We start from the raw sequence: 19,471 nt of genomic DNA on the forward strand, positions 1-19,471 counted from the left end.
CACCTCCAGGGATGGGCACTCCAAACCTCCCTGGGCAGCCCCTGCCAAGGCCTGAGCTCCCTTTCCATGGGGAAATTCCTGCTGCTGTCCGCCCTGAGCCTGCCCTGGCCCAGCCTGAGGCCGTTCCCTCTCCTCCTGTCCCTGTTCCCTGGCAGCAGAGCCCGACCCCCCCGGCTGCCCCTCCTGTCAGGGACTTGTGCAGAGCCACAAGGTCCCCCCTGAGCCTCCTTTGCTCCAGCCTGAGCCCCTTTCCCAGCTCCCTCAGCCGCTCCTGGGGCTCCAGCCCCTTCCCAGCTCCCTTCCCTGCCCTGGACACGCTCCAGCCCCTCAATGTCTTTCCTGAACTGAGAGACCCAGAACGGGACATAGCCCTCGAGGTGTGGCCTCAGCAGTCCCAGCACAGGGGAAGGCATCACTTCCTCAGTCTTGCCTCTGGCTGATACAGAGATGACCTCATCTGGGGCAAAACCTCGAACAGATGAGTGGGAGTTGGTCATAAATCGATTGGCAATTAGGAAAAAGGCTCATCTGCAGGGTTGCAAAGGCTGGAACTGGAGATAATGCAGGCAGGGCCCCCCAGATTCTAGCCTGGGGGTGGCTCCATGTCCCTTTGCTGGCTGGCTGACATTCCACACTGCTAGGGAAAAGGCTGGAATAAAGCTCACCCCACTCTCCTCCCGGGTGTATCTGCACCGTGCAGCTGGAGAAAAGCCACACTGAAGACACTGAGTGACTGGAATAAACACATGAACTATTGGAACGGGAAACCCAGACATTCTCCAGTCGCTGCTCCCACAGGTCATGGAGCATGGGGGGTGTTTGGGACAGAGAATGCAGCCATGGCCTTGGGGGCACCCACCAGGCCCATAAGGCTCAGTGCCCCCCAAAACCCACAACAGCCCAGGAGATACCACCACTGGGGCCCATCCCCTTCAACCCCATCCCATCCTAATTATCTGCATCTCCACTCTCATGCCAGTTCCCGTTCTCACCCCAGCAACACTGGGAAACCTCTGGGTGACGGCCATGAACAGGGTCCTGGGCGTGTCCCAGGTCGGTGGCCCCACACCTGGGGGAACCAGTGCTCCACAAGCCACTTGCTGTCACAAGCCCCGACAGTCACAGCTTCACCCCACAACCCGTGGCTGCCCATAGGGCCCCACAGCCCCCCAGAGCTGAGGAGGGAGCAGACATGGGCTGTCTCAGGCCAGCAGCATGATGTGGTCACCCAGCCATGCAGGGGTGCCCTGGTATCCTGGCCAGCCCCCGCCCATACCCCGAGAGTTGCACAGATGGGGGGAGGCGATGCCCTCAATCAGACCCTTTATTCCGAAGGGCTTTACACAGCACAGACACACATCCCCTCCCCATGCACAGCCCCCCTAGCCCCACACCCCGGGGGTTGCATAGAGGGCGGCTGGGTGGGCACCAGGAACCCCCAGGGGGCCGAGGGAGGCAGAGCCAGCCCGCCCCGCGACCCCCGCCCTGCGAGCCCCGGGGGCCCCCAGGGTCCTGCCCTGCTCCCCCGGGGCGAGGGGCGGCCACTCGTGTCCAAAGTGCAGCCCGGCCTCGGCCCAGCTCCGCCCCAATAAATTAAAAAGGTCCGAGTCCGGGGTTAAAAAGGGGGCCCGGGGGTCACTCCTCGGGGGGCTCGGTGAGGAAGGGGGAGGTGACGGCGTGGGCCTGGGCGATGGCTGCCAGCTCCTTGAGGAACTCGCTGAAGATGACGGCGCAGTACACGGCGTTGCGGACGCGCAGGGCTTCGCCGTGCCGCGCCGAGGGGGCCAGGGGGTGCAGCCCCCCGTCCCGCAGCCCCTGCAGCGCCAGCTGCGCCGCATGCCGTGCGCGGGTCGGGCTGTTGGCGTGCCGCAGCAGCAGCTCCCCCAGGGACGGCTTCCGGCTGCGGGCTGGGGGCACGCGGAGGGCAAAGGATCAGGGGCGCTGGGCGGGGGGGGTACAGGGGGGCATACGGCCCCCAGTGCAGCCCCCAGCACCCCCCAGAACCTCCGCCAGACCCAAGGGACAGCTCCTGGCTGCGGGCACACAGGGAATGGCATCCAGACCGCTGTGCAGCCCTCAGCTCCCCCCCACAACCCCCAGCCCCTTGCACGGACTCCAGCCCTCCCTATCGCACAATGCACAATCCTCGGGGCCCCTCCCCAGGCCCTGCGCAGACCCCACACCCCACCCAGACACCAGACTTCCAATGCAACCCCCAGCCCCTGGGACAACACAACGTGCAGCCCCCAGCCCCACGTGCCACTGCCAGCACAACCCCCAGCCCCCCACACAGACCCCAGCCCCCCATCCAAGGCCATGCCCTCACCCAGGGTGTCAGGGCGCCGCAGGGCAGGGACAGCCCCGGGCCCCTCAGCCCAGTCCAGCCGCCCCCGGGCAATCAGGTACTTCTTGGCCTTGAAGAGCAGTGCTGGGAAATCCTCCTGACTGGCAGCAAAGCTCTCGATCTTGTTCTTCACCGAGCCCAGCACCTGCAGGACCACAGGATGGGGGTCCCCTCGGGAACAGGGGTCCCCACAGGAAGGGGGGTCCCCATCGGATGGGGTTGTTCCCTTGAGCACAAGGTACCCCTACAGGAATGGGGGGGTCTCCACAGTAACAGGGGATTCAGGGAGTAGGGGGATCCCCGTCTCCAGAGGGGTTACAGCCATGTGCCTGTGGCACTTAGGAACACGGGGCAGGGGTAGGCCGGGCAGCACAAGGGGAACTCAGTGATCTTGGGGGGCTGTTCCAACGCCTTCCCATGACTCCATGAGCGCAGGGGTTCCCCGGGGACCATACCTGGAGCAGGGACTTGACACTGGGCTGGAAGACCATGTTGGTGTTGAGCAGGAAGGAGCGGAGCAGGGGCTGGGGGTAGCAGGCCAGCTGGGCCACCAGCCCCGTCAGCAGGAAGTTGACATACAGTGAGTTGTGGGGCATGTTCTCCAGCTTCCCGAACAGCACCGACATGAAGGGGCCTGGGGACACAGGGGCATCAGGCAGGGCCCTGCAGGGAGCTGGGACCCTCCCTGTCCCCCCGTGCCCACCTGTGAAGGGCTGGCTGGGGGGTGGCCCCACCGCCCGCGGCGGGCTGGCCACCACCTGCGCCAGGGGGTCTGGGGGCCGTGGTGGTGCCCGCCCAGTGCCTGTGTCCCCCTCGGGCAGCACGGTGAAGCTGGCGAAGGCCTCCTCCTCCTCATGGGACAGGGGTGGCTCAGGGGGTTCTGCGGGGCTGGCTGGGGCCCCCCCCACACCCCCGTTCTGCATCTCAGCCTCAATCTCACGCAGCTCCTCCGTGAAGGTCTCGATGGAGACACCGGCGCCGGGAGGCTCGGCAGGCACGCGGGCCAGCAGCTCCTCCAACAGCGAGTCCACCGAGGGCAGAGGCTCCCAGCCAGGGGGCTGTGCCCGGGGGGCCCCATTCGGTGCCCCCCCACCGCCCTCGCCCTGGGGGCTCCGACGGACCTTCTTCACCACCACATCCCCCTCTGGCCGCCCCAGCTCAGCCGCCCCATGTGCCCCGTTCACCAGTGTCCCCCTGTCCCGGGGCTCAGGGCCAGGCCCCCCAGCGCTGGGCTCATCACCCCCGAGGGGCCCCCCCAGCGCCTCCCGCGCCCCCTCCTCGGGCAGCCCCCGCTTCTTAGTCCGTGGGGTGGGGGGTCCTGGGGGCCGTCCTGGGGGGCTGTCAGGGTCGGGAGTGGGGCTGGGGGCACGGGGGTCCTCGCCGTCGTAGGGGGCCGACCAGACGCGGCAGGCCCAGGCGCAGCGGTCGATGCTGTGCCGTGCGTCCCGCAGGTATTCCAGGTAGTTCCTGTCCAGCTCTGCCACCTCATCCCGGGGGCCAGGCCGGGAGGGGCTGCCCGCGGGGGGCCCGGGGGAGCGGGGGGCTGCAGCCTCAGCGGGGGCCGGGCTGGCCTGGCGCATGAAGAAGGAGAGGCGGGACGGCGTGGACGGCTTCGGTGCCGGGGGGGCGTCTGCACCGGGGCTGCCATGGCCTGCGGGATGGCGGGAGTCAGCACCCGGCTGGTGCCGGGGGGAGCTCAGGGTGCCAGGGGATGGGGGGATGAGGCTCAGCACCGGGCTAGGACAGGAATGGTGGTGTCCCAGCGGCCGTGGGGACGGCACAGGGGAGCTCAGTGCCAGGACAGGGCTCAAGAATGTGGGGATAGCACGGCACGGGGGACTGTGCCAGGATAGGGCGAGGACGGGGTTCAAAGTGCCACAGGAATGGCACCAGAGGCTCAGGGTCCAAGGGGAGAGCAAAGCAGAGCTCAGCAATGGGACAGGATGGGGCCAGGGTGTGAGGGAGGGGGGCCATAGGGATGGCACAGCTGTGACTCATCAACAGGTAGGAGCAGGGATGGGTTACAAGCGGCCGTGGAGACCCCAGGAGGAGGCTCCACATCAAGTCAGGAGGCGGACAGGGCCTAAAGGGCTGCAGGGATAGCATGGGACAGCTCAGTGCCAAGCCAGGGTAGGAAGGGAGTCTGAGGGGCTGCAGAGATGGATGTTGGGAGAGGGCTCAGTGCCAGGACCCAGGGGGGATGGGGTGCGAGGGGCCATGGGGAGAGGGCTCAGCACCAAGCCGGGGCATGGAGGGGCTCTGAGGGGCCACAGTTGCATACCCCTGGCCCAGGAGGGGGGCTCCTCATCCCGGTCGTGGGGCGGTGGGGGGCTCTCGGGCCGGCAGCAGCGTGGGATTAGCGACAGGAACTTAGCCGCTGTCTTCCCATAGATGTCCAGGTCCCGCACCGCCCGCTTCTGGCTCAGCATCACATGGCTGCAGGGCAGCAGGTACCTGGGGGCAGGGTGGCACAGGGCAGCTGCAGGGGAGACACAGGGACGAGGACCCTGCACAGGACCCCAGCCCCTTCACAGGGGGGCGAGCGACATGGCTGCATCACATCCGTGTGGGCACTCCCCAGGCCCATCCCAGAGGAGCCCCCAGAGTGGGCAGGCCAGCAGCAGGTGACCCCTGGCCCCCCTCAGCACCCCCCCCAGCCCCTGTTACCTGAGCACCAGCTGCAGCATCACATCCTCGCAGTTGAGGCTGAGCAGGGTCCGGAAGAGGCTCAGGGACACCATGCACAGCTGGGGACAGTGCAGGGTGTCAGAGGGGCAGCAGAGTGGGCAGGCGGCAGTGCCACCCACCCCATGGCAGGACAGGGGAAGGGGATGGGAGCGGGATGGGACAAGGATGAGGATAGGGATATTGGGGACAAGATAAAGATGAGGGTGGGGATGTTGGGGATAGGGATGCTTGGGATGGGATGGAGATGTAGGGGGCCCATGGGGGGCCACAGGGCTCACTCGGGAGTTGCTGTTGATGCGGCCCACCAGCGTGTCCAGGATGGTTGTGTTGTCGTGCCGGTGCAGCAGCACAAAGCGCAGGAAGGTTTTCAGCAGCGCCGTCTCACTGACACTGCGCAGGAACAGGTCCAGGTACGCCGTGCTCGCAATCATCTCCTCCACCGAGGTCTGCAGGACAGGCATGTGGAGCCAGGCATCACAGGGATGGGCAGCACGGGGCCCTGCCCGCCCGCGCAGGCAGGAGACCCCCATCCCACACCTGCTGCCAGGGGCCCCTCACCTTGTGCAGCGCTGGCCCCATGACAGGCACAAGGAACCCGTTGTGGACGTAATCCACCAACTGCTTCTGCACCAGTGGGTGGGCGACCTGCGGGGCCACAGGGGAGTCAGGCAGCCCCCTATGGGGCTGGGAGCCCCACACAGCTCCTGGCAGCCACTCAGCCCCACCTGGATGACGGCATTGCAGAACTCAAGTGAGTTCATGAAGAGGACGAGGGAGGAGACGCCGATCCAGTCTTCACGCCGCAGGAAGTGCCAGTCATCTCCTCGCACCTCGATCTTGCGGGGCAGGGAGGAGTACAGGGCGCTCAGGCCCGTGGCCAGCACCTGGGAACACATGTACTCGGCTGCCCCGCAGCCCCTCGGACCTCTGGCTGCTGGACCCAACCGGCCTTCCCCAAACCCTGGGAACCTGCCCCCCACAGGAACCTGCCCCACTCCAGTGCTCCAGGCAGGGCAGCTGGGCTGGGCCCTGCATCCACCACTGACCCCAGGGAGTGGCCCCCCTCATCCCCAGAGCTGGGCCCGCCATCATCTCCAAGCCTCCCATGAGAAACAAGTCCCCCCATCATCTCCAAGCACCCTGTGCCCAGGCCCCTCATCCCTAAGCACTCCATCATCTGTAGGCTACTCTGTCACCTCCAAGCCCCCCCATCACTTGCAGACCTTCCATCGCCCCCAGATCTCCCATCATCTCCAAGCCCTCTATCCCAAAGCTCTCCATCATTTGCAAGCTTCCATCACTCCCAAGTCCCCCATAATCTCCAGCCCTGCCCCCCCCCACCATCCCCAAGCCAGGGCAGGCCTTCTCCCTCCAGGCCTGTCCATGGCTCTTGCCCCAAGGGCCCAACCCAATCCTGCGCCAGCAGTGCAGGGTCCCAGCACTGTCCCACGGCGGGGACATTGCCCTGGGGAGGGGGACACCATAGCAGGAAGAGTGGCATCACCCCAGGGAGGCGAACACTGCCCCAAGGACAGGGATGCCACACGGGGGATCCATACCGGGCAGAAGTAGGAGTTGTCGGTGATGGACTGGGCCACGGCACGGTTGCTGGCCGACATGGCCATGATGAGCAGCAGCGCGTCACGTGCCTGCTGGCCCCGCGCGCCCTCGTGGTGGATGAAGGGGATGAGGAGGGAGAAGATGATGAGGTTGGCGGGGCCCTGGTCCGTGTGGCTGTGGAAGAAGAGCTCCAGGATGGCTGGCTCACGGGCCACGGAGACGCAGAGCTGGTTGAGCAGAAGCACCAGGCTGTTCTCGAGCGGGGCCGAGGCGGGCTCGGCGCAGACGCTGAGCAGGCGCAGCAGTGGCGTCAGCACCGGCTTGTGCCGCAGCAGGGGCTGCCGGGCCTGGCTGATCAGCATCTCATACAGCTTCAGCTGCTCCACCTGCCAACAAGGACAGGGGGAAAAGGTACAGAGACCACCAGGTCCAGCTGTTCCTCCAGCACAGCCCAGCCCACTGAACCATGTCCCCAGGTGCCACATCCACATGGCTGTGAATCCCCCCAGGCCTGGGGATTCCAGCACTGCCCTGGCCACGTGTGACAGGGCTGGACAGCTCTTTTCGTGAGGAATTTCCTCCAGCACCACAGAGTTTTCAGGGTGGCTCGGGTTGGAAGTGACCTTAAGCCCATCTAGTCTCAACCCCAATCCAATCCAACCTGAACATGCCCTGGGGCAGCACCCTACCCTTGGCCTGGCTGACCCTCAACCCACCACCTTCACCCCATGGATCCAGCCTGTCCCAACCTCCCCACATACCCCCCACCCCTGTAGACCCCTCTGCTCCCCCCACTCAGACCTTCCTCTCCTCGGTGAAGTCGCCCTGCAGATGCCAGCACAGGAGCCGCTCCAGCAGGTTCTCAGCAGCCACAAACTCCAGGATGGGCCCACAGGCCACGTCCCCGTCCCCCTGTGACTTGTCCCCGTCCCCGTCCCCCCAGGGCCGATCCTCAGCCAGCAGGTTCAGCATCTGGTAGGTGTTGTTGCGGACAGCGCTGAGGTCGTCAGGGGCCGGTTTGCTCCCACGCCGCTCCAGGATCCGCAGCACCTGTGGGAGGGGACTTGGCAGCGGGGGCTGGGGACTGGAGGGTTGGGGGGATCCCCACTGCCCCCCACCCCACTCACCTGTGCCCAGTGGTTCTTGAAGACCATGAGGCAGGTCTCGGGGTCAGCAGTGACAGGGGGCTGCAGGCTGGCACTGCGGGGGGCTCGCTGCCCACCTGCCCGTGGGGTCAGCTTGCTAAGCCAGCTCATCCTCTCCATCAGCACGGGGTCACGGACAGCACCGGGGCACCCCGACCGGTCTGGATGCGGCCTGGCACCACCGTGGGGGCACAGGGGAGTGGGCGGGACGCCAGGGTCCTTTCTCCATGCTGCTGCCAGCGGCTGGGCTGCAGGGAGAGGGGCCATCAGAGATCCCCAGCCCAACCACACGCCTGGCAGCAGGGATGGAGGGAGAAGGGAAAGTAGGACAGAAGCCAGGAGGGAAGAAAGTCAGGAGGAAAGGAAGGCAAGCAAGAGGAAAGGCAGGCAGGAGAGCCAGAGCACTGGGAACTGGGCCGGGCGAGCATGGTGGAGCAGTGGTGGCTGGAGGACTCTGGATCCCAGCCCTGCTCACGCTCAGTACTGGACTTTAGACCGGGAGCTGGCCCAGCATGGGTGTGGGGAGTACCCAGCAGCCTGCAGGGACACCGGAACAGCTGGGACAGCTGCCCACCCCCATGCTCAGCAGCACCCACGGCCGGTGCAGCACGACAGCACTGCCGGGATATTTATAGGGCCCCATGCCCTAGCACCACCACTGCCACCGCAGGCACCAGCACGGGACTGAGCACTACGAGGCTGCAGAGCTGGGTTTGTGGGGACACCACAGGGGCCCCTGAGCTGTGTGTGCCTGGGACATCACAGGGGCCCCTGAGCTCCCTAAGGGCAAATGGCTTTGAGAGCCAGTGCCACAGCCCTTGCGTGGGGCCTGGGGAAGTGAAACTTCCATTAAAGACACCCCAAACCACAGGAGCAGGAATGGGAAGTGGCTGAAGCTGGGGCAGCGGGACACGGCACGGGCAGGGCCTGTCTATTTATACCCAGCACAGCCCGTCCCACCCACAGCCAGTGCTCGTGTGGCTGCTAAAGTTAGACCCGCTGAATGCCGGGGCAGTGCCAGCCCTGGGACCTGGCACTGCGGCCCCACAGGAACACTGAGGCAAAGGCCACGATGTGGCACACCGTGACGTCCCTAGTGCAGGGACCCATCTGACACGCAGCCAGAGCCATGCTGCTGGGACAGGGACACCAGCTGTCACCAGCACCAGTGCCCCCACAACCCAACCTGGCCGCGCCCGCCACGTGCCGAAGGACCCAGCCACTGGGGCACAGCACGGGGCCATGGCACCACAGCAGGGGCACCCCAGTGCCACCCGGAGGGGCTGTGGTGGGGAAGCAGCCTTGGCCCAGGCACAAAGTAGCCAGAGCACTGGGGGGTGACCAGGTGCCACCAGACCAGGGAAAGGGACGCTGCAGGCAGGGACACCGAGGGCACAGGATGACAACCAGGTGCCACCAGGGCAAGGACAGGGACACCGGGGGCACAGCCACCATGCACAGAGGATGGCACCCAGTGCCAGGAAGTTGTGGGTGATGATCGCCGGCCCCTCCGATGCACCGGGAAACGGAGCACGGTGTGGGGGTCGCCGGGAGGCGCCGGTGGTCCGGGTGAGGCAAGGGGCTGTCACAGCCCGGAGCTGCCCCCGAGCCGGGGCCGCGGTCCCCCAGCCCGCGGTAGGTGCTGCTCACTCGGGCATCCTCAGGCCCGGAGCCACGGAGACACCGGGACCGGGACCCCCTCAGGCTCCGGGGTCACGCATAACCGGGACCCCTCGATACCCCGGGGCCGGGCCGCCTACCTGGGTCAAGGCCGCGGCGGTCCCGTCCCGTCAGCGCCGCACCTGCGGAGGGCAGAAGAGGCGTCGGACGCGGGGCCGGGACCCCCCGGGACCCCCCGGAACCCCCCGGGCCCCAGCGGGACTGGGCCCCTCGCCCCACGGCACCGCGGCCCGCTCAGACCCGTCCCCGTCGCGGTCCCCTCATCCCCGACACCGCCCGGGCCGGCCCGGTCCCTCCGGCCCCGCGCGGCCAAGGGCGGGCGGCGGCCCGGGCACTCCGGGACCGCGGCGGAAGGGCGGCTGGACCTGCCCCGAGGCCAGCCCCGCTCCCCACGCCCGCCGCTCCCGGTGTCCCCATTCCCGGTGTCCCCGTTCCCGGTGCTCCGGTGCCCCCCGGCCCCTCCCGGTCCGCCCCAGTGCCGCCGCTCACCGCCCGCCCCCGCCACGGGCCCCGCGCTCCCGACGCCATCTTCCCGCCGCGCCCGACGCACCGCGCGCGTTGGACACGCCCACCGGGGCCGGGGACACGCCCACCGGGGCCGGGGACACGCCCACCGGGGCCGGGGACACGCCCACCGGGGCCGGGGACACGCCCACCGGGGCCGGGGACACGCCCACCGGGGCCGGGGACACGCCCACCGGGGCCGGGGACACGCCCACCGGGGCCGGGGACACGCCCACCGGGGCCGGGGACACGCCCACCGGGGCCGGGGACACGCCCACCGGGGCCGGGGACACGCCCACCGGGGCCGGGGACACGCCCACCGGGGCCGGGGACACGCCTACATGCCTCGGTGGGCGGGGCCTCCCGGGAGAGCCCGAGCGCTCATTGGCTACTCCGGGAGCGGGGCGGGACCGGGCGGGGCCGGGGGCGCGTGGGAACCGGGAGCCGGGAACGGGGAAAGGCGGTACTGGGGCCCCCCGGGGCCGGGTATCCCGGTACTGGGGCCCCCCCCCGGAATGAGGCATCCCCAGAATCCGGCAACCCCTCTGAGCCGGTCACCGACAACCGGGTACCCAGGTGCTGCGACTCCCGGCACCGAGAACCCCAGTACGGGCACCACCCGCAACCGGGCACCCCGCTGGCCCGGGCATCCCTGTTCTGGGATCCCCCGTAACTGGGCACCGGCTAACCCTGTACTAGGACCCCCTGCACCGGATAGCCCCTGCACGCTGCACGTCCCGGAACTGGGCACCCCGGAATCGGGCACCCCTGTACCGGGACCCCCCAGAACCCCTCTACCAGGCGCCCCAGAAACGGGCCCTCCCTGGCACTGATAACCTTGTACTGGGCGCCCCTCTGCCAGGTAACCCCGTACCGGGCACGGCTCTGGCCCGTGCACCAGGCACTGGGAGCTGCCACACCTCTGCACAGGGCACTGCCTGGCACCGGCTGCTGTTCCTGGAGACGAGCCTGGCCCCCAGCACACTCCTGGCCGTGGCTCCGTGCCCCAGCATGCCCGGGGGAGCTGGCACAGCGGCTGCCTCAGCCCGGGTATCCCAGGAGGCCGGTGGGTACCCTGGGGACCCCACGTTGCCAGGACACGCCCATGCTGCAGGAGCCCCGCGGTTGGGTCCCCTTGGCACCGCACTTGGCACCGGGGCAGGCGGCAGCACCTGCCAGGCGCTCAGGTGCACAGGACCCCCGCTATCAGGACGCACAGGATCCCTGCTGTGAAGGATGCAGACCCTCGGCTCCCTCCTGTCCTGCCGCTGGGCCTGGCTCCAGCCCTGCAGCACGTCTGGATCCACGGCCGCGGCTAGGGCTGGCACCGGCACCAGCGCCGGCACTGGACATGCCACGGGGTGAGCAAGGCGTGGCTGCCTCCCGTGGGGTTGGGGGTAGGGGCACAGCAGGGACCCCTCAGTCCCCCAGGAGCTGGGGGTCTGGCTGAGCCTTAGAGCCACTGGCAGCCGGGGGTGAGCGTGGGGCAGAGGGCTCCCAAATGGGGATGGAGTGACCCCAGGTCCCTCTGTGCCCCCCAGCCACACTGCCACCCCTCGGAACTGGACCCTGGACCCCGCCGGGGACTGGCACTACAGATGGATCAGCCTCATGGTTCTGCCCATCCTTTACAACTGGGTCATCCTCATCCTCAGGTGACAGGCAGTATGGTTGGGGTGGGGGTGTGGGGTGTCCTGGCCCCGTCCCAGTGATGCCTCATGATGCCACTTGTACTCCAGGTGCTGCTTCCCCGAGGTGCAGGAGGCACATGTGGGGCTGTGGCAGGCCCTGGACGGGCTCAGCGATGCACTGTACCTGCTGGACATGGCTGTGCACCTCCACACAGGTGTGTACAGACACAAACACCCACAGGTGTGTACAGACACAAACACAAAGATGTACAGACACAAACACAGAGATGTACAGGTGTGTGCACACAGACACACAAAGACACGGGTGTGTACCCGCACACAGACACACAGGTCTGTACATACATAAACACAGGTGTGTACATACACATACACAGACACACACAGGTGTGCACACACACAGATGTGCACATACACACACACAGAGATGTACACACAGACACACAGGTGTGTACATACACATACAGAGACACACAGGTGTGTACACACAGAGGTGTGTACATACATACACACAGACATGCAGGTGTGTACATACACATACAGAGACACACAGGTGCGCACACACACACACACACAGAGGTGTGTACATACACACACACATGCAGGTGTGTACATACACACCCACAGGTGTGTACATACACATACAGAGACACACAGGTGTACACACTCACACACACACATACACACAGAGGCAGGCATGCACATACATGCATACACACACAGACACACACACATACACACAGAGGTGTGTACATACACACACAGACATGCAGGTGTGTACATACACACAGGTGTGTACATACACATACAGAGACACAGGTGTACACACACACACATACACACACAGGCAGGCCTGCACATACATGCATACACACACAGACACACACACACACACACACAGAGGTGTGTACATACACACACAGACATGCAGGTGTGTACATACACACACACAGGTGTGTACATACACATACAGAGACACACACAGGTGTGCACACACACACATACACACACATGCAGGCGTGTACATACAAGCATGCACACACAGAGACACACACGCATGCACTCCCACCCGGTACAGCCATCACCCAGCCCCACACAGAGAACATCTGGGTGGGTGGTTTTGAGTCTTGGCACCCACCGCTGACCCCCTTAGCCCCATGGCAGCCCAGGGAACCACCAGTGACACCCCCCAGGGTGCCCATCCAGGGCTCCTGACCCCTGCGTCCCCCCTGTGCCCCATGCTGAGCACACACACAGACACCAGTGCCTCGTCCCCACTGTGAGCCTCCTCCCATCACAGGGAGGTCCTGAGCAACCCCTGCCCCGCAAACCCTGAACCCCCTGTAGTGCCATGGCTCCCCTGGCTGCCCACTCAGGTTTCCTAGAGGATGGGATCCTGGTGCAGGACGTCAGCCGGACGCGGCGGCGCTACCTGGGCTCCTGGACCTTCCCCTGGGATGTGATGGCTGTGCTGCCCACCGAGCTGCTCTGTCTGCTCCCAGGGGTCCCCAGGGTCCCAGGGGTGCCAGCAGCACGCGCCAACCGCTGCCTACGGCTGCTGCGGCTCTTCGAGGCCTTCGACCGGTGCGAGACACGCACGGGATGGCCCAACGTGTTCCGTGTGGCCAAGCTGATGCTGTACCTGCTGCTGGGCATCCACTGGCATGGCTGCCTCTACTTCGCACTGTCGGCACACCTGGGGCTGGGCGTTGACCCCTGGGTCTGCCCCAGCTTCACCCGACTGCTGCGCCGCTACCTGCACAGCTTCTACTTCTCCACACTGGTCCTGGCCATGGTGGGCGACACACCAGCCCCGCAGCGCGAGGAGGAGTTCCTCTTCGTCACCGCCGGCTTCCTCCTGGCCATGCTGGGCTTCGCCACCATCACCGGCAACATCAGCGCCGTCATCGTCAACCTCAGCGCAGCCGACGCTGCCTTCTACCCAGACGTGGGGCCGATGCGGCGGTACCTGCGGGCGCGGGGCGCGGGCGGGCGGCTGGTGCGGCGCGTGGTGCGCTGGCACCAGCACCTGCGGGCACAGCGCAAGCTGCCGGCGGAGTGGGAGGTGCTGCAGCACCTGCCGCAGGGCCTGCAGGCCGAGGTGGCAGCCAGCGTGCACCTGGCAGCCCTGCGGCGCGTGGGGCTGTTCCGCGGCTGGGAGCACAGCGTGCTGCGGCAGCTGGTGCTGCGCCTGCGCCCACAGGTCTTCAGCCCCGGCGAGTTCGTGTGCCGGCGTGGCGATGTAGGCCACGAGATGTACTTCATCCGCGAGGGCCGCCTGGCTGTGGTGGCCGAGGACGGTGTCACGCAGCTGGCCGTGCTGGGCGAGGGGCTCTACTTTGGGGAGATCAGCCTCATCAACATCAAGGGTGAGCTCCACACTGCACCCTGATGCCGCCCATGGTCGCCTTGGGCTCACGGCCCCCTGCCCCACAGGCAACATGGCAGGGAACCGGCGCACGGCCAACATCCTGAGCATCGGGTACTCAGACCTGTTCTGCCTGGGCAAGGAGGACCTGACAGAGGTGCTGGCTGAGTTCCCCTGTGCCCGTGCTGCCATGGAGGCCAAGGGCCGGGAGCTGCTGCTGCACATGGGCCAGCTCAACACTGGAGCTGAGGTGGCAGCAGTGGCGGCCGAGGCCGAGGCCGAGCGGCAGCTGCAGGGGCTGGAGGTGGCCCTGGAGGGGCTCCAGACACGGGCAGCCCGACTGCTGGCACAGCTGGAGGCCAGTGCCCTGCGCGTGGCCCTGCGCATCCAGCGCCTCGAGGGGTGGCTGCACCTGCGGCAGCAGCGACGGGACAGAGCAGCAGGGACAGATGGGGCAGCAGGAACGGCCTCACCGCAGCGGCCTGCCAGGACACAGGGTCCTACTGGGGGACAGGGCCCCCCCAGGGTACAGGGTTCAACCGAGGCACAAGGTCCCCTCAGGAAACAGGGTCCCTTCAAGGTGCAGGGTGCCCCCAGGGCACAGGGTCCTGCTCAGGGACCAGGTCCTGCAGGAGAATGGAGTCCCACTGGGGTGCAGGGCCGCTCCAGGGCACAGGGTCCCCACAGAGCACAGGGTCCCAGTAACATGCAAGGTCCCCCCAAGGCACACGATACCCCCATGGTGCAGGGTCCCCTCAGGGCACAGGGTCACATTGGGGCACGAGGTCCTAGTGGCACATATGGTCCCAGGGGGGCACAGGCTCCCCTCAAGGCATGTGATACCCCCATGGTACAGGGTCCCCTCAGGGTACAGGGTCCCCTCAGGGCACAGGGCCCCCCCAGGGCACAGATTGGGGCACGAGGTCCCAGTGGCACATACGGTCCCAGAAGGGCACAGGCTCTCCCCAGGCCACAGGGTCCCTCTGGGTCACAGAGCTCCAGAGGGGTGCAGGATCTCTCCGAGGCTCAGGGTCCCACCAGGGTCGGGGTCCCACGAGGGGTGGGGATGCCGAGGGACTAGTTCCGCAGTGCTGAGGGGTCACCTGGAGGGGGACAGCAGCGACAACTGTTGTCGGGTGACACCGACAGCTGCTGCTGCGGGACGGGGACCGGGACGGGGAAGGAGCCGGGATGGGGACGGGTCAGGGTCATGGAGTTGCGGAGTCGGGAGCAGCTCGGGACCCCCAGCCCCGCCGGGGCATCCCGGGGTCAGCCGCAGGGACGCGGTGACAGACACCGCGGTGACGGCAGCCGCTGCCGCTAGAGCGCTCCCGGCCTGGAGCCTCCCCACGCCCCCCGACCTGCCCGGGACTCCGGCCGCAGCCCGGTACTCCCCGAGCCCCGCTCCCGGTACTCTCCATGGCCCCGCCCGTCCCCCCCGCCCCGAGCTCCCCCCGGTCCCGCCTCCCCCGGGCCCCCAGCACCCCCCGGGCTCCCCCCGCCGCCGCCACCGCCCCCCGCCCCCGGCCCGCCCCGCGCCGGGCGCCGCCCCCGCTTATCCACCGGCGGCTCCGAGCAGATCGGAGCCTTGTCCCTCCCGGAGCCTCCCGGTGCCTGGTCCTTCCCGGTGCCTCCTGCCGGAGGAGGGGCGGGGGGAGGTGGGGGGTCCCCGCCATGGACCCCCGGCCCCTCAACGAGTCGCTGCAGGAGATGCTCTGCCGCTCCGGGAACGGCACCGGGAACGGACCCGGCACCGGCACCGGGACCAACGGCTCGGTCTGCGACCTCCTCCGCAGGGGCCTCCGCGGGCCCCCGGCGCCCAGAGGTGAGAGCGGGGGCGGGGGGGGGAAGGAGCGGGGTGGAGCCGGGAGGGGACCCCCACTCCGTGCCCGGCCCTGCGCCCCCCGGCACGCCAGCACCCCGCTTCGTCCCGCCGTGCCACCCCGGCGCCCGCCGCCCCGCGCTCCGGTTCTCCCGGTCCCTGACCGATGCCGCCCCCGTCCCCCGCCGTGCCCCTCATCGCACCCATCGTTCCCGACCCCCGCGCCCCGGGCGGGGGCTCGGCGGCCCCGGCACTGCCCAGTGGTCCCGGTGCGGATCTCGGCGCCGCCCGGGGGGAGCACGCCGCCCTGTGCCGGCGGCAGCAGGAGGCCGGAGGGGACTCCGACAGGGACACAGACACCGCCCGCCCCGCACCGCTGCCCCACTGCCGGGGCCGGGACCTCCAACTGGACCCTCGACTGGGACGCCCTCATCCCACCCCACCACCAGAGCCAAGACCGCTAACCCCATCCCACCGCCCGGCTGGAGCCCCTAGTCCGGCTTGTCACTCCCCTTCCCGGGCTGCACGTCCCCGGTCCCCGCGCTGCCGGGGGGAGCCGCGGCTCAGCACCGAGGCGGAGGGTGGGCAGGATGGGGGCACTCACCCAGATGAGGGTTCCCCAGCCTCACAGAATTGTGCTGGGGGGCACCCACCTGGGTGAGGGTCCCCCAGCCTCACAGAACTGAGCCAGGGGGCACGGGGTTCACCCCAAATCCCGGCGGCTGCCAGACGGGGGGGGAAACGATGCACTCGTCTGATGGGTCCCCAGCGAACCCACGCCAGTCACACTGGAGCCCCGGTGTCCCGGTGCCTGGGCCTGTGCTGGGGTGCCTTTGGGGTGCCTTCAGAGTGTCTCTGGGGTGCCACCGGGCTACCCTTGGGGTGCCGTGGGGGGGATCTCTATGGTGCCCTCAGAAGTGCTTTCAGAGTGCCTCTAGGGTGCCACCTGGGTGCCTCTGGGGTGCCCTCGTGGTGCCTCTGGGGTGCACCCAGGGTCCCAATGCAGCGCCGGTGCCCTGCTGCCCACAGAGCTGGACGTGGCGGTGCGCGTGGTGCTGTACGCGCTGATCTTCGTGCTGAGCGTCGGGGGCAATGCGCTGGTGGTGGCCGTGCTGGCGCTGAACCGGCGACTGCGCACCGTCACCAATTGCTTCCTGCTGTCCCTGGCACTGAGTGACCTGCTCCTGGCACTGTGCTGCATGCCCTTCACCCTGCTGCCCGGCCTCATGGGCGCCTTCATCTTCGGCGACGTCGTCTGCAAGCTTGTCGCCTACCTCATGGGTAGGGTGGGGCACAGTGGGGGCTTGTCCCTACCTCGTGGGTATGGGGGGACACAGCACATCCCTACCTTGGTGGTACACAGGGGCACGGGGAGGGGGCTCATCCCTACCGCGTGCATATGTAGGGGGCTTATCCCTACCTCACAGGTACATGGAACAGGCTGGGGGGCTTCAGGAGGAGGTGGGGGCCTGCAGCATCACACCACGCCCACTGACACCCCCTGCCTCCCGCAGGGGTCTCGGTGGCCGTGTCCACCTTCAGCCTGGTGGCCATTGCCATCGAGCGGTACAGTGCCATCTGCAACCCGCTGCAGTCGCGCGCCTGGCAGACACGGTCCCACGCCTGCCGCGTCATCGCCGGCACCTGGGCCCTGGCAGCGCTGCTGATGCTGCCCTACGCCGTGTACAGCACCACGCGCCCCGCCGCCCCCCGCCCGCCCCCCGCACAGTGCACACACCACTGGCCCAGCGAGCGCGTCCGGCAGGTCTGGTGAGTCCCGGGGAGGGAAGGGGAACGCAGGGGTGAGGGGATGCCAAGTGACGGGGGCCACCTGTCCCAGGTACGTCCTGCTGCTCCTCGTCCTCTTCTTCATCCCAGGCGTGGTGATGACGGTGGCGTACGGGCTCATCTCCCGTGAGCTCTACCGTGGCATCCGCTTCGAGCTGGACGTCAAGAGGGAGGTGGCAGGTGAGGGGATGGGGCGTGGCAGAGTGCCCACCCCAGGAGGAGAGGGAGGGCTGAGCCCTCACCCCTGCTCCCCACAGTGGTGGGTTCCTCAGGGACACCCCCCTTTCCTGGAGACCTCCTTGTAGCCTTGGGGTGCAGCATGTCCCCATGGTGCCATGTCCACTTCCATGTCCCCTGCACCCCATCCCACCCCTCCTGGAGGATGCTCCCATGGTGTTGGGATGCAGCGTGTCCCTACAGTGCCATGGCCGTGACCATGCCTCCTCACTCCACAGCCCAGCACGGCATCGGGGGGGACCCAGCGCCCGCCTGTGATGAGGGTGACGGGTGCTACCTGCAGCTGTCACGTCCGGGCGCAGCACTGGAGCTGCGGGCGCTGGGGGCGGCTGCGCAGCCGGACGGGGCACGCATCAACAGCTCGGGGGCCCAGCTGGCGGCCAAGCGGCGCGTGATCCGCATGCTGGTGGTCATCGTGGCCATGTTCTTCCTCTGCTGGCTGCCCATCTTCGCCGCCAACACCTGGCGTGCCTTTGCCCCGCGGGCAGCCCAGCGGGCACTCTCGGGGACCCCCATCGCCTTCATCCACCTGCTCTCGTACACCTCAGCCTGCGCCAACCCCCTCATCTACTGCTTCATGAACCGCCGCTTCCGCAAGGCCTTTGGGGCCACCTGTGCGGGCTGGGGGTGCCGCCGCGCCTGCCCCCGCCGCCCGCCCGAGGACGAGCCCCCCATGGCCAGCGCCTCGCTCTCCAAGTTCAGCTACACTACTGTCAGCAGCCTGGGACCCCCCTGAGCCGGCGCCCCTGAGCTGGAATCCCCTGAGCCCTCCAACACCAGTGCCCGGCACCCACGTGAGCTGGACCCCCATGAGCCCCCCATGGCCAGAACCTTGCTCTCCAAGTTCAGCTACACTATCCTCAGCAGCCTGGGACCCCTGAGCTAGACCCCCTTAGGTCCCCTAACACCAGTGCCTGGGTCCCCCTGAGCTGGACACCCCCAGCAGGACCCCCCCGAGCATGAACCCCGCCCTGGCTCCCCCGGGTGCTGCCAGCACCCCCCGTGCCCCTCTCTGGTGCCTCCCAGATCAGGGCACCCCCAGTCTCCCGCCCTCCCGGGACACCCTTACGCCCCATCCCGCGCTCCATCCCAGTGCCTCCGAGTCCCCGACTGGGTGGGGGCGAGGGGCTGGGCGGGAGGAACCTTGGGGCTGGGCAGGTCGGGGGCTGAGGGAGGTCGAGGCACCCTCAGCTCAGCCCGGGCTGTCCCCGCGCTGCTCCCCGGCTACAGTCACAATAAACTGACCCCGTGCCCACCTGCACCGCTGCTCCCACCGCTCCTGCCCGGCCGGCACGGAGGCTCCGCGGGGCAGCTCCGGGCGGGACGTGGGGTCGGCACCGCGCAAGGCTCGGGGGGCGGCGGGATGGGACCCTCCGCTGAGGGAACTCCCTGAGCCCGGCGGCGACGGCAGCTGGGGGGGGGGTGGGACTCCCGGGTCCGGTGCACCCATCGCCGCAGCGGGGCCGTGACCGCAGGCCAGGAGGACCCCCGGGACCACCGCCGTCCCCAGGACTCCGATTCCCATCGGCCCCCGCGCGCCACGCCGGCCGGCTCCTTCATTTGCATACGGCTCCCCGCCCTGGGTGGCCACGCCCCCTCCCCGCTCCCCTTCTCGGGTATTGGTCACGCCTCTCTCGCGGCCACGCCCCCCGCGCCAGGCCCCGCCCCCGCCCGGCCGCTACCGGC

At 68.0% G+C, this 19,471-nt stretch overlaps 3 protein-coding genes across 5 annotated transcripts; 2 read left to right on the forward strand and 1 right to left on the reverse strand.

Moving 5' to 3' along the window:
* Nucleotides 1–1,306: 1,306 nt before the first annotated feature.
* FHIP1B (FHF complex subunit HOOK interacting protein 1B) lies at nt 1,307–9,994 on the reverse strand. 3 transcript variants are annotated; one of them, XM_048292813.1, is made up of 14 exons: nt 9,968–9,994; nt 9,498–9,539; nt 7,720–7,985; nt 7,394–7,642; nt 6,592–6,978; nt 5,758–5,916; nt 5,591–5,677; nt 5,311–5,478; nt 5,012–5,091; nt 4,626–4,798; nt 3,048–3,995; nt 2,800–2,978; nt 2,327–2,489; nt 1,307–1,907 (listed from the first exon to the last, which is right to left on the reverse strand). In XM_048292813.1, the coding sequence occupies exons 3-14, from the start codon at nt 7,855–7,857 to the stop codon at nt 1,636–1,638; spliced, it is 3,003 nt and encodes a 1,000-aa protein (XP_048148770.1). In that variant the 5' UTR covers nt 7,858–7,985; nt 9,498–9,539; nt 9,968–9,994; the 3' UTR covers nt 1,307–1,635. The 3 variants fall into 3 exon arrangements, with proteins under 3 accessions (XP_048148770.1, XP_048148780.1, XP_048148759.1); XM_048292823.1 differs by lacking the exon at nt 9,968–9,994 and adding an exon at nt 9,907–9,951 and having other exon boundaries at nt 5,758–5,868; XM_048292802.1 differs by lacking the exon at nt 9,968–9,994 and adding an exon at nt 9,907–9,950.
* Nucleotides 9,232–15,228, forward strand: CNGA4 (cyclic nucleotide gated channel subunit alpha 4). The gene is made up of 8 exons (XM_048293578.1): nt 9,232–9,671; nt 9,894–10,384; nt 10,452–10,590; nt 11,463–11,576; nt 11,661–11,767; nt 12,947–13,939; nt 14,007–14,464; nt 15,088–15,228. The coding sequence occupies exons 1-8, from the start codon at nt 9,232–9,234 to the stop codon at nt 15,226–15,228; spliced, it is 2,883 nt and encodes a 960-aa protein (XP_048149535.1).
* A 253-nt stretch (nt 15,229–15,481) lies between these two features.
* On the forward strand, nt 15,482–19,044 carry CCKBR (cholecystokinin B receptor). Its single transcript, XM_048292862.1, has 5 exons — nt 15,482–15,763; nt 16,790–17,041; nt 17,275–17,530; nt 17,601–17,728; nt 18,004–19,044. The coding sequence occupies exons 1-5, from the start codon at nt 15,613–15,615 to the stop codon at nt 18,519–18,521; spliced, it is 1,305 nt and encodes a 434-aa protein (XP_048148819.1). The 5' UTR covers nt 15,482–15,612; the 3' UTR covers nt 18,522–19,044.
* The last annotated feature ends 427 nt before the right edge of the window (nt 19,045–19,471 follow it).

The sequence above is a fragment of the Corvus hawaiiensis genome, chromosome 2 (genome assembly GCF_020740725.1).
Source record: "Corvus hawaiiensis isolate bCorHaw1 chromosome 2, bCorHaw1.pri.cur, whole genome shotgun sequence".
NCBI lineage: Eukaryota > Metazoa > Chordata > Aves > Passeriformes > Corvidae > Corvus > Corvus hawaiiensis.

Bases quoted from the DNA above. Each gene is read 5' to 3' on its own strand.
- FHIP1B (XM_048292813.1), bottom strand. From the start codon at position 7,857: ATGGAGAGGATGAGCTGGCTTAGCAAGCTGACCCCACGGGCAGGTGGG. The intron at 7,643-7,719 runs GTGAGTGGGGTG...CCCCTCCCACAG, and splicing joins TCAAGAACCACTGGGCACAG to GTGCTGCGGATCCTGGAGCG. The intron at 6,979-7,393 runs GTCTGAGTGGGG...CCTTGTTGGCAG, and splicing joins ACTTCACCGAGGAGAGGAAG to GTGGAGCAGCTGAAGCTGTA.
- CNGA4 (XM_048293578.1), top strand. From the start codon at position 9,232: ATGATCGCCGGCCCCTCCGATGCACCGGGAAACGGAGCACGGTGTGGG. The intron at 11,768-12,946 runs GTGTGTACAGAC...CTGCCCACTCAG, and splicing joins GGCTGTGCACCTCCACACAG to GTTTCCTAGAGGATGGGATC. The intron at 14,465-15,087 runs GTACAGGGTTCA...TGACACCGACAG, and splicing joins GGGGACAGGGCCCCCCCAGG to CTGCTGCTGCGGGACGGGGA.
- CCKBR (XM_048292862.1), top strand. From the start codon at position 15,613: ATGGACCCCCGGCCCCTCAACGAGTCGCTGCAGGAGATGCTCTGCCGC. The intron at 17,042-17,274 runs GTAGGGTGGGGC...TGCCTCCCGCAG, and splicing joins GCTTGTCGCCTACCTCATGG to GGGTCTCGGTGGCCGTGTCC. The intron at 17,729-18,003 runs GTGAGGGGATGG...CTCACTCCACAG, and splicing joins CGTCAAGAGGGAGGTGGCAG to CCCAGCACGGCATCGGGGGG.